At 45.9% G+C, this 12,415-nt stretch overlaps 1 protein-coding gene across 13 annotated transcripts in view; it reads left to right on the plus strand.

Moving 5' to 3' along the window:
* The window catches only part of nrxn3a (neurexin 3a), a 437,173-nt gene that overhangs the window by 149,368 nt on the left and 275,390 nt on the right, over positions 1-12,415 (plus strand). For 8 of the 13 annotated variants that reach the window (XM_029729379.1, XM_029729385.1, XM_029729374.1 and 5 more), the window contains exons 18-19: positions 2,022-2,048; positions 4,894-5,013. In XM_029729379.1, coding sequence (XP_029585239.1) covers positions 2,022-2,048; positions 4,894-5,013 — 147 coding nt within the window. The remainder of the gene's footprint in view (positions 1-2,021; positions 2,049-4,893; positions 5,014-12,415) is intronic. The other 5 variants (XM_029729377.1, XM_029729383.1, XM_029729373.1 and 2 more) reach the window with 1 other exon arrangement.

The raw sequence follows: 12,415 nt of genomic DNA on the forward strand, positions 1-12,415 counted from the left end.
GATCCGTCAGATCCTGTCAGTAGGTCTATAATGTAGGGTTTGAATGGAGAAAGCTTACCCGAGAGCGGCGCTGCCGTTCTTTTGATGCTCCAACAACACACTGAAAAGTCCGTACATGGTCGATCTGACGTCTGCATTGGCCGTGCAGCATTTACTGTGATATGGTCTCTGCAGAAGTCAGGGCATTCATACTTATTGCGCTTCGTGGAGCAGCGCAGAGCCGCTGTGGAGTGAGTTTGTTTATACAGGATCTCCCCACCCTCACCTATCGTCAACCATTCATGTCAATGAGGGCCAAATGGAGCCACTCCGCGTTGTTACAAACGTTGAGAGGCGCACCGCATGCGGTACGGAGCTCGATTTGCCTCCGGAGGCTTCGAAATTGCGTCACACAATACATACGGCGCCACATTTTCAGATCAAGCATAAGTTGGCTCTTAGCGAAGTTTTTTTTCTTCTGCGCGGTGTCTTTGGAAAATATGCATCATTAAAACACTGGTAAAGCCTAAATTCCATCACTATGGGTAACTGGGTCCGGGTAAAGTAATGCATGAGATAGGCGTCTCTTATAACGCCCAAGATGAATACCCAGAAGCATGGCGAGTTGACCGAAATGTTACAAACTAAACAGTGTTTTTTAATGTCAAATAAGCAACGTGATGACTTGGTTTAAGCATGCATGTAAAGAAGAACTGTTGCTAACACATACGATTGTGAGCTTTCATCAGAACACGAATAAATAGTCCGTTCTATCCGTGTTCCTTGGGACGTCCATACCCCATTAAAAGTTTACATTTTAAATGGATAAGATAAGGGTTAAGGTTAGGGTTAGGTAAGTTTAATGGTTAGTGTTAGGGTAGGGGTTATGGTTAGGGACTTCCCAAGGATTCTTGATAGCATTGACCATGAATAAATAGGCAACTTCAATTACAAACGAACAAACACAAATAGGCGCGAATCTGCTTTATTACTTTAGGCTGCCCTATTCATAATTAATCACGAAATAATGTGACATTTTAATTATAATATTGTCATGCAGTTTTAATCAGGGATCAACAATTGACTTTTAGTTGGCTATGTTACATCATAGTCAGTAAGTCAACAAAGTTACAAATCGATTTGGGGTGCATCATAGTAACTTCGAATGTAAGGCATCGTTTATTGTAATTGAAGCAAACCCTCACTAGATGGCGCTAATTCCTCGACCATTGGGGTAAGGAGCTGAAAGCTGAGCACTAGAGGCCTTGAAGAGCATTAGTGCCTAATTGTCCAATGCAGCTCTCATTCATTCATGTTGGCAACAATGCAGTTAAGTTCAATCTGAAGGTAAACAAAATTAGTGTTAAACTGTATTTCATTGTTTCTGTGACTCACGTCATCCCTGAAACGTCTTGTGTCGTTTGTCCTCATTCCTTCCCTGTAAAACATATTCATACTAACCTTTGTGTTTTCATCACTCTTGAGCAGCAACGGTCCCATATGCTTTTAAGTATACACCTACAAAATGTTTAAAAATCCTAATTGGGTTTGATTAAGTACCTTATTCATGTAAAATGAAAATATTGCTTTCGTCATATTCCTTTGCAGGTTTCCATGCAGATGTCTGTTTGTTATTTCCTGTTGTCATTTTCACTTGAATATGAATATTTTAATAACGTGTGTCTGAATTATGTGCAAAGACTAAACAGGTAAACATTTAGCTAAACCGATGGTGCAGTACCCTTCCAAATAGGCCTTCATTTGTTGATGTGACAATATACAATGTGTCTCAATAGGCCCAAAAATCTCCAATCCATAACCATCTTCACCTACATGTTTTCTCTGTACTGTTCCCATCTGTTTCATGTCTCCTTATAGTTTGGTTGTCATGGTAGTGTAGCCCTGACCCCTGACCCCTTCCTTAGAGAGGTTAAAGGGCATGTCTATGTTAGTAAAGCGCTTGCTTTATTAACCGACAGTCATTGGCCACCTACTAACCTTATTTTATCGTTTTTCACTTTCTGTTCTTTTCGCTAACAAAGTTGGTTTCACCAAAGCTGACCTACAAGGTAGAAGGTTCAAATTCCATTCTGAGCTTGGCCCAAAGATGCTGTGTGTAATGTTATGTGTCACCACTCACTAAAGAATAATGCCTTGGCTTAAAGATACTCTCAGCAAGATGACATCATCATATACAGCGGGGTGACTTCCTGTTTACAGAAATCAACAACAAAAACATTGTAATTTGCCAAGATTCCACATTTTGGCATGCCTCAAGGTAGAGCGCAATTAGGTAGAGTCAATAGCACTCTTGGTTGATTTAAATTCTGATGTCGTTGGTGGTAAAGCAAGAAGTCTCTCCGCTGTGTATGATGATGTCACCTTGCACAGTGTACATTTAAGCACAATCCACTGCAAACATGGCCAGGTATTGAAAGCTTCTCTGTGGCTGGCTATGTGCTTGTTATAAAATGGTTCACTTCTGGAGAATGGTAGGTAGCGGTTGCTAGTGCTACGGCGTACCCTCACTTCACAGGCAGGCGGGCAGGCAGGGAGACAGACTAATGATTGCGATGGAGAGCTTTTGCATAAATAAAACATTAGCCGGCCTGTATAATTATGTCTGCAGATCTTGTTTTTCTGTATCGAGCCGTGTACTTGTTTTATGCTAATGTTGTTAGACGGAGAGCGTTGCTGTTCCCGCCTGTCTGGGCAGAGTCACAGAAGAATCCATTAAGTCTCGCACCGTGGGTCGCCACAAGCACGCACGCACACACACACACACACACACACACACACACACACACACACACACACACACACACACACACACACACACACACACACACACCAGAAAGGCAGACATGCATGTACACACACACGTACACACACGTACACAATACATACACACACACACACACGTACCCACACACACACACATGCATACACCAGAAAGGTAGACATGCATGTACACACACACGTACACAATACATACACACACACACGTACACACACACTCACACACACACACACACACACACACAATCCCCCTTCCGCCTCAGATGCTTTTAGTCCCAGAGTGTGGATGCTCCCTGATAGGCCAGTGTGATTAGCACACTAATTAAAGAAACGGTCACCTACATTCAATCTGAGATTCCGACAGTCTGACAGCTAATTTCATTAGAGTGCGACAGCAGCAATACATGCAATCAATGCAGGCTGGAGACTGTTGGTGTTTTAGAGGCATTTATTCATATCAAAAAGTCCACTCCGAGGGGTTTTAGGCCGTATTTTGGGGAGAAAATGATTCCCACCCAGATGAAAAAATGTATCTACTGCTACAGCTGAGCAATATTAATATATGTTTCCCCTGAGAATGTGTTCAGGTTGATTAATAGAATATAGATTTAAACTGGGAAGCTGACTTGCCATAATGCTAACAATCATCACGTATGGCTGTATTATTACTACTTATTTATGGATAGATTTATTTCAGGTTACTGAAAAAAATCGATCTCTTTAACTCATTTGTAGAAAAAAAACATGAAGTGAATCATTTTATCTTGCATAAATCTAAGTTCCGCTGCACTTTGCATTACACAATAAATGCACTTTTAGCCTATTATAATTTTGTTCTATTTCTACTACTTTTTTGTTTCATTATGGTCTTGCACAAGAAAATTGCACTTAAACCCAGTTTATTTGCAGTTATCTTTTTTTCACATGGTTTTCCGTTTCCGGTGGGAATATTATCCCGATTCCCACTGAATTGGTTTTGCACTACTGCACAGTAGAGACTGCATTCCCTTTTAAATAAACGTGCAAAAACATGGGATGAGTCTGTAGAAGGTGGTGAGCCTCAAGTTCTCATTTGGGCTGCGTTTCATTCCACATAGATTGCATCCTCCGATATTCCCTCGCTCACTCCCTTCGACAGAACTGGATAGGGTCTGACCCGTTGTCTTGGTTTCCGCGAAGGGCAGTGGGCGAGGGCAGAGGGGAAGGGAACACCTTTCTGGAATGAAACACAGCCCTGGACTTATCTGGACACTTCCACACCAACATTTATATAACAAAAACACATATCCTAGCTATGTGCACCACTTTGCTATAAAATGTTTTGTCTCTTATCTCGGCTCTTCTTTCCTGTCCATGTTGTTCCCATGTGGTAACTCTTCCCCAGTGTCTCTGTACATTAGACTGGTTTTGGCTAGAGCAAGGAGCGGGAGGAGGGAGAATGGGAGAGCTTACACCTGGGTCGCACTTCATATTAACCTCTGGTGGCTCTAAAACTGTGTATTCACATGGGGCTGACATGAACAGGCACAATGGATTTACAGTGTACAGCTACATCTTGTTCCACATTATTTACGTATTGAATGAGGTTGTGGCTTGCGCAATGTAAAAGCCTGGAAAATACACTAACAATTCCTCACATATAACTATAATCAAATAACATTGTTATAGTCATTGTAACTACTATTTAAGAACATGTACCTACACTGTGGACAGTGCCTGTGTACAGGTAGTACTTACCATGTAATAACACTGTTACAGAGCCACTCAATATGAGAGAACGGGACCCTAGTCAGTTTGTCTGAATCCGAATCTCTCATCAACCAGCCATGTTGAAAACACGTCCAGTACTCTGTTCAATGTCTGTGCACTAAAAGTCTTACTAAAACCTACTTGGAGGGAATGCCGTGTGGTTTTTCTTTTTCTTCAGTTTGGTGTACTTCTACGGTACTATAACGCCTTTGGAAGTAATGTAATGTACTGTTCCCTATACTAACCTGACTAGTGCATGGCCCACTGATGTGCACTGACACCTCTGCATGGCACCTGTTGGGGAGCTGTTGGCTAGTGCTCACACCTGTGCCTGGGTATCACATGGCTCTGCTCTGCCACCTGTAGGTCCTAGCACCACCTGCCAAGAGGACTCATGTGCCAACATGGGCGTCTGTATCCAGCAGTGGGAGAACTACACCTGCGACTGCTCCATGACCTCCTACACCGGCACTCAGTGCAATGATCGTGAGTGCTGTTCATCGTCTATCTATACACACAAATGCACAGAAACGCATGCATGTTAAACACACACACACACACACACACACACACACACACACACACACACACACACACAAGCACACACACACACACACTGTACATCAGTGGAGGCTGCTGAGCGGATGGAGGCACATAATAATGGCTGGAATGTGTTATTAGCTCCACTCCAGCCATTATTATGAGCCGTCCTCCCCTTAGCAGCCTCCACTGCTGTACACACACACACACACACACACACACACACACACACACACACACACACACACACACACACACACACACACACACACACACACACACATATACACACACACACATATACACACACACACACATATTTTGGAGAATTCTCTGAAGACGTCTAAAGGTAATCGCTGTTTCTTTCAATTCTGGGGTGTTTTCAGAGATTTCACAGCCACTAGTGGTGCTAGAGACAGTCACTCATATTCTGACTAAAAGGGCTAAATTCAATCAAATCCCCATTGTAGTATTTACACAGTAATCAGAATTATTTCATGGAAACTAGTCCTACCCAAGATGCCCTCTGTGTCAGGTAACCTATCAGGTTACCATAAGCTGACCTGGTACCTGGCCTTATAAACAAGCACACATAATAGCCATTTTCCCAAATAATATCCCCCAAAAGGTATGTTCGAGTGGGCAGTAACCTTATAAACAGATGTTGCATAAACATCAATTCTGATTGAATCCAGCCCCAAGTCTTCTTAGAAAATAGCGCTCACTAAATGCCTAAGATGAAAATGTGACTACAAGTCCACCAGAGAGGCTTGGATTGTTGAGCTTTAGCTCGACATCGAGCTTCATAACGGGTGAGTCATTTACATTTCGTTGGCCTGCGCAAATCCATCGGTTTATCCATTAAATTACTCTCAAACATACACTAGAGGAATCTCTGTTATAATGCAGTGCCAGAGGCCCAGTGGAGGCTGTGTGTTATTAAGTATAATATATTGTTGATGTTTGGTATTAGTCAAAGTATATCTTACTTAGATAGGGCATGGAAAAGGCCGTTTAGCTACAAGGTCATGTTGGAGTAACACTAAGTCACTGACTCTGTCTCTGATGTCTGTGTCCCTCTAATTAACAACTGACTCAAGTGACAGTAAGTCTCAAGGAGGTTAAATGGTATCTTTGGAAAGACGTGGGAAGAAGCCAAGTGTAATCTTCAAGTGTTATTATTTGGTTTACTATACGGTGTGTGTTGTGTCTCTCTCCCTCACACCCTCACTGACACTCACAATCACACACACACACACACACACACACACACACACACACACACACACACACACACACACACACACACACGCATACATACACACACGCCAGTAGATTTAATTCCTTCCCGGTATGGGACCTCCTATGTGTGTGTACGCTTCACCAAAACGTTCCCATTCCCATTTGAATCATAGATTTACGTATAGAATCCCTATTAATTCAACAGGATCTAAAGATTTGTCATTTAACTTTTATAATGTATTACCTTTTATTGTGGCGTAACATCAGTCATCATCAGTCATGTTTTTTATCTGATTGTCAAATAAAGCACTTCAGAGGGCTACTTTATTAGGCTACCCGCACATGTTCATCCACTCCATTGGAAAGAGACATCTGTTTCACAAAACACCAAAAAGTGTAATGACATTTGGCGATTGTCATTAGGCCAGAATGAATGCGTCCGCGCGCGTCTCGGTGTCGCCCACTCATCTCTGTCCTGGCCAAAAGTTCCGTGTTCTCCTCCAACTACATTGCATTTTGGAGCTTAGGCTGTCCACCCTTTTTCATTAGCTCATTTGTCATGCCTCTGACATAAAGTCATGATAGATAATGGTGTGGTAGCCTACAGTTTTCTTGACATTTTGTTTTCATTACCATGTTTTACCAGTATGGCGTACCCCCCCCCCCCCCCCCCCCCCCCATTTTGCTGGAATGCCGTGCCGGACCGTACTGCCTTACTTTCACCCCTGACACACACACACACACACACACACACACACACACTCTCCCCCCTTACAACCTCAGTCCTATGAGCTATGTCCACTGTAAAGCAGAGAGATGGTTATAGGTGATTGGCCTTTCTCTTTGGTTCTGTAGTGCACACCAGCCAAGTTGACCTTCTTGTGATTTAAGACTGACAGGTGGAATTGTGCTCATTTGTTGTCTCTGTCCCCTCCCTCCATCCCTCCCTGCTTTCCTCTCTCCTCCCCTTCCTCTTCTTTCCCTCTCTCCTCCCCCCTCCGCTTCTTTCCCTCTCTCCTCCCCCTCCGCTTCTTTCCCTCTCTCCTCCCCTTCCTCTTCTTTCCCTCTCTCCTCCCCCCTCCGCTTCTTTCCCTCTCTCCTCCCCTTCCTCTTCTTTCCCTCTCTCCTCCCCCCTCCGCTTCTTTCCCTCTCTCCTCCCCTTCCTCTTCTTTCCCTCTCTCCTCCCCCCTCCGCTTCTTTCCCTCTCTCCTCCCCTTCCTCTTCTTTCCCTCTCTCCTCCCCCCTCCGCTTCTTTCCCTCTCTCCTCCCCCTCCGCTTCTTTCCCTCTCTCCTCCCCTTCCTCTTCTTTCCCTCTCTCCTCCCCCCTCCGCTTCTTTCCCTCTCTCCTCCCCTTCCTCTTCTTTCCCTCTCTCCTCCCCTTCCTCTTCTTTCCCTCTCTCCTCCCCTTCCTCTTCTTTCCCTCTCTCCTCCCCTTCCTCTTCTTTCCCTCTCTCCTCCCCCCTCCGCTTCTTTCCCTCTCTCCTCCCCCTCCGCTTCTTTCCCTCTCTCCTCCCCTTCCTCTTCTTTCCCTCTCTCCTCCCCCCTCCGCTTCTTTCCCTCTCTCCTCCCCCCTCCGCTTCTTTCCCTCTCTCCTCCCCTTCCTCTTCTTTCCCTCTCTCCTCCCCTTCCTCTTCTTTCCCTCTCTCCTCCCCCCTCCGCTTCTTTCTCTCTCTCCTTCCCCCTCCGCTTCTTTCCCTCTCTCCTCCCCCCTCCGCTTCTTTCCCTCTCTCCTCCCCTTCCTCTTCTTTCCGTCTCTCCTCCCCTTCCTCTTCTTTCCCTCTCTCCTCCCCCCTCCGCTTCTTTCCCTCTCTCCTCCCCCCTCCGCTTCTTTCCCTCTCTCCTCCCCTTCCTCTTCTTTCCCTCTCTCCTCCCCTTCCTCTTCTTTCCCTCTCTCCTCCCCCCTCCGCTTCTTTCCGTCTCTCCTCCCCCCTCCGCTTCTTTCCCTCTCTCCTCCCCCCTCCGCTTCTTTCCCTCTCTCCTCCCCCCTCCGCTTCTTTCCCTCTCTCCTCCCCCCTCCGCTTCTTTCCCTCTCTCCTCCCCCCTCCGCTTCTTTCCCTCTCTCCTCCCCTTCCTCTTCTTTCCCTCTCTCCTCCCCCCTCCACTTCTTTCCCTCTCTCCTCCCCCCTCCGCTTCTTTCCCTCTCTCCTCCCCCCTCCGCTTCTTTCCCTCTCTCCTCCCCTTCCTCTTCTTTCCCTCTCTCCTCCCCTTCCTCTTCTTTCCCTCTCTCCTCCCCCCTCCACTTCTTTCCCTCTCTCCTCCCCCCTCCGCTTCTTTCCCTCTCTCCTCCCCCCTCCGCTTCTTTCCCTCTCTCCTCCCCTTCCTCTTCTTTCCCTCTCTCCTCCCCTTCCTCTTCTTTCCCTCTCTCCTCCCCCCTCCGCTTCTTTCCGTCTCTCCTCCCCTTCCTCTTCTTTCCCTCTCTCCTCCCCCCTCCGCTTCTTTCCCTCTCTCCTCCCCCCTCCGCTTCTTTCCGTCTCTCCTCCCCTTCCTCTTCTTTCCCTCTCTCCTCCCCTTCCTCTTCTTTCCCTCTCTCCTCCCCTTCCTCTTCTTTCCCTCTCTCCTCCCCCCTCCGCTTCTTTCCCTCTCTCCTCCCCCCTCCGCTTCTTTCCGTCTCTCCTCCCCTTCCTCTTCTTTCCCTCTCTCCTCCCCCCTCCGCTTCTTTCCCTCTCTCCTCCCCCCTCCGCTTCTTTCCCTCTCTCCTCCCCTTCCTCTTCTTTCCCTCTCTCCTCCCCCCTCCGCTTCTTTTCCTCTCTCCTCCCCTTCCTCTTCTTTCCCTCTCTCCTCCCCTTCCTCTTCTTTCCCTCTCTCCTCCCCCCTCCGCTTCTTTCCCTCTCTCCTCCCCTTCCTCTTCTTTCCCTCTCTCCTCCCCCCTCCGCTTCTTTCCCTCTCTCCTCCCCTTCCTCTTCTTTCCCTCTCTCCTCCCCCCTCCGCTTCTTTCCCTCTCTCCTCCCCCCTCCACTTCTTTCCCCCCCCCCTCCCCTTCATGACAAAGAGGTTTTGCCTTGTCGTATTTCCGCCAGCCGCTGTATTAAAAGTGCGTTAGTGGAGATATGGAGTGACTTAATGAAATAATGCGAGGAGAGTAATGCATGTGTCAGGTCTGCCAGTCCGCACAAATATCTGTCTTTCCCGCCGCTCTCCGCTCTATCGGATAAGATGGGAAATTACCGGGAATGACAGGAAGAGACGTTGCCATGTTGGGCACACACACACACGTACACACATACCACCCACCACACACACATGGTGTGCGCATGGGTGTATGTGTATGTGTGTGTTTGGCTGGGCTGAACCATTGATCTGAATGCCTCTGACAGTGACTAATGGGGGACTAGTGAGCTAATTAACTGTTCTTTCTTTCATAATTACAACTCAAAATGCTCCCAATGATTTTAAGAGGCCTTTTTTTTTTTTACTACGCAGCCACAATGTTTCACCACCAGGTGGCATTACAGTATCATCCTGTTAGAGGTAGGACTGGGAAACTGTTCCCTGGTTCTGAGTCCAGCTGGAGAGAAATCGAACAAGCTCCCCTCTCACACAGGCTTAGACCGATCAGAGTAATTCTCCCAGAATTCCACTGGATTGACTGAAATTATTCCACATTTAGATTTTTTTTTCTTATCTTACAATGTGTTTTTTTCTCTTATCCTTTATGGATTTCATTTGTATATGTACTGCAAAGGTTTCCTCAGAAAAGTAAGGCGAAATATTGAGTGATTTGTATTTTTATGTGAGAGAAATTCGTAAGCGATGGATAGGTGGCTGGCCGAAATCCAATGTTAACCTATTTACTTTCCCTTTATAATGAGCCCTTGGATTGAACATTCCAGTGGAGGATTAGCTAGCAGGTTTCTCCATTGGCTTTATTCTATGGGCTATGGTTAATCTTGCTATTGTAGCGCTGCTGCTATTCTAAGAGGTGTGGGGTTTTAGACCTAGGGCCAGCTTATTTACCTTGGTTTGACCTGGAACCAGAGGTGTCGGGGTTACACACACACATACACACACACATACACACACGCACAAGGAGGCACGGATGCACACATACACTCGCACTCGCACCCACACATTTTCTTTGTAAAAATCACAATACACATTTTATTTCAAGGACTCCTGTTCCTGGGCTGTTGTTGTGAGGGCTAGCCAAGGCCTCAGGCCCGTTGACAAGTCTCATTATTCAATGAATGTAATTAAATTAGTAGCTTGGCTTGTTATCATTTACCCCTCAAAGGTCACACTGGCATTGTTAATAGATAGGACATAAAAACACTCAGAAACCTGCACCAAACCACACACACACACACACACCGCATGCACGCACATACATGCAAATATTTAATGGCATTCGAGTTTTCGTCGTTTAATCACTTAGATTCTTTGTTGTGTTCGATAAGAATGCAGTTTGTGTGTATGTGTGCCTGCCTGCCTGCGTACAAACCTGCAAGGCTCTATGTCTATTTCAGATCCCACCATCGTTACTTTACCTTCTGGCGACTCCACTTAGGCTCAGTCGTTCCTCAGTAGGGAAAAACAACAAAGCACAGATTCTCATTCCTTCTCTCTCTCTCTCTCTGTCCACCGTCCTCTCTTTTGCATAAATGGTTTTGTATTAGCCCATACTTTCTTGGAAGGCCATACATGATAAACTATGACACTTAAAAGGAATGTTACATGACGAATGTGCAGTACACAGAAGCATTCAGGCACCAACGCATGCGAGCACATGTACAGTACACAAACACACATCTACCCATCTCTTCCTGACACACACAAACGGTCTGTTGTTGTGGTATCTACCGACAGAAAGTTGCATCGTCCGACAGTCCAACAACAGGAGATGTCTTCCCCTGCATTACCAGACACATCAGTCATGTGTACCCAGTCCCTACATCGCTATAGTAGCTAGCAACAGTACACCAGGCTAGGCAGTCACGTTGATTGAGCCATACTAATAAATGAGTTGTTAGCAGCTCCATTGCCTGTTAAATGATCTTGCTGTAAATGAATGCCTGTACATTAGAGAGGGAACCGGCAGGGAAGTTGTGGAGACTGTGCATGTGTTGCTGCCTTAGGTCTAGTCGGTGAGCGTGTGGCACTGGAAATGGCAAGGTTGTGGGTTCAATAGCGCTTTCTCTCTCTCCTCTCCCTCTCTCGTTCTTTCTCTCGCTGAGAGGTAATTTGAGGTGTCTGGACTCTCCGTTTGTGTGTTGAGTTCCCATTGGGACCAGCCAGATATTGTAAGATGGCTGTAATTTCCTCTTCCGAGAAACAGGATTTCTGTGAAACTCCTCTCTCTTCCTCTTCCCCATGTCCTCTTCTCTCTCGCTCTCTTTCACTCCTCTCTCTCTCTCTCCCTCTTCTCTGGTTCTCCATTTAGACCATGATTACAGAGTTCAAGTCCTTTAAAGATGGGGGGGGATACATGATATGTAAAAACGTAGATTGATTCCACATATAAGGTGGGAGAATCAATTTAAGGTTAATATGAAATAGTACTTCTTACAAAATTTGCCTTTGGGTGTTATTTTCATAGTTCTCTGTTTGGAATAAATAATATAATAAGCAAATAAACAAAAATGAGCTACAGGGATGGATATGTCTCGTTCTCTTTCTCTTCTTCCATCTTCCATCTCTTTCTCTTCCTCCAATATATTTATATTTTCTCTCTCTCTCTCCCTCTCCCTCTCTCTCTCTCTCTCTCTCTCTCTCTGTGTCTCTGTCTCTCTCTCTCTCTCTCTCCCTCTCTCTCTCTCTGTCTGTCTCTGTCTCTGTGTGTGTGTGTGTGTGTGTGTGTGTTTATGCTTTGTCTAAGATCTCCGTTAGCTCTAGCTGTCTGAGCACATGTGAATGAATAGGGCCGTTTGGATGAAGGATGGAGGGATAGAGCGATGGATAGAGCGATGGAAGAGTTGAGAGATGGAGATGGATCCCTCGTTTGGCTCCATATCCATCTTGCGGCTGTCAGGGCCTTATGATGGACCCTGACAAAAGATGAAGAGGTGTGATACGCAAGCAATGACCTCGTCTGACAGGCCCGGAGAAAAGCAGGAAATGGATTTGAATACGAGCAGGAATTATGACTGCGCATCTTATTCATGATGAGTGT

The sequence above is a fragment of the Salmo trutta genome, chromosome 33, assembly GCF_901001165.1.
Source record: "Salmo trutta chromosome 33, fSalTru1.1, whole genome shotgun sequence".
Lineage (NCBI taxonomy): Eukaryota > Metazoa > Chordata > Actinopteri > Salmoniformes > Salmonidae > Salmo > Salmo trutta.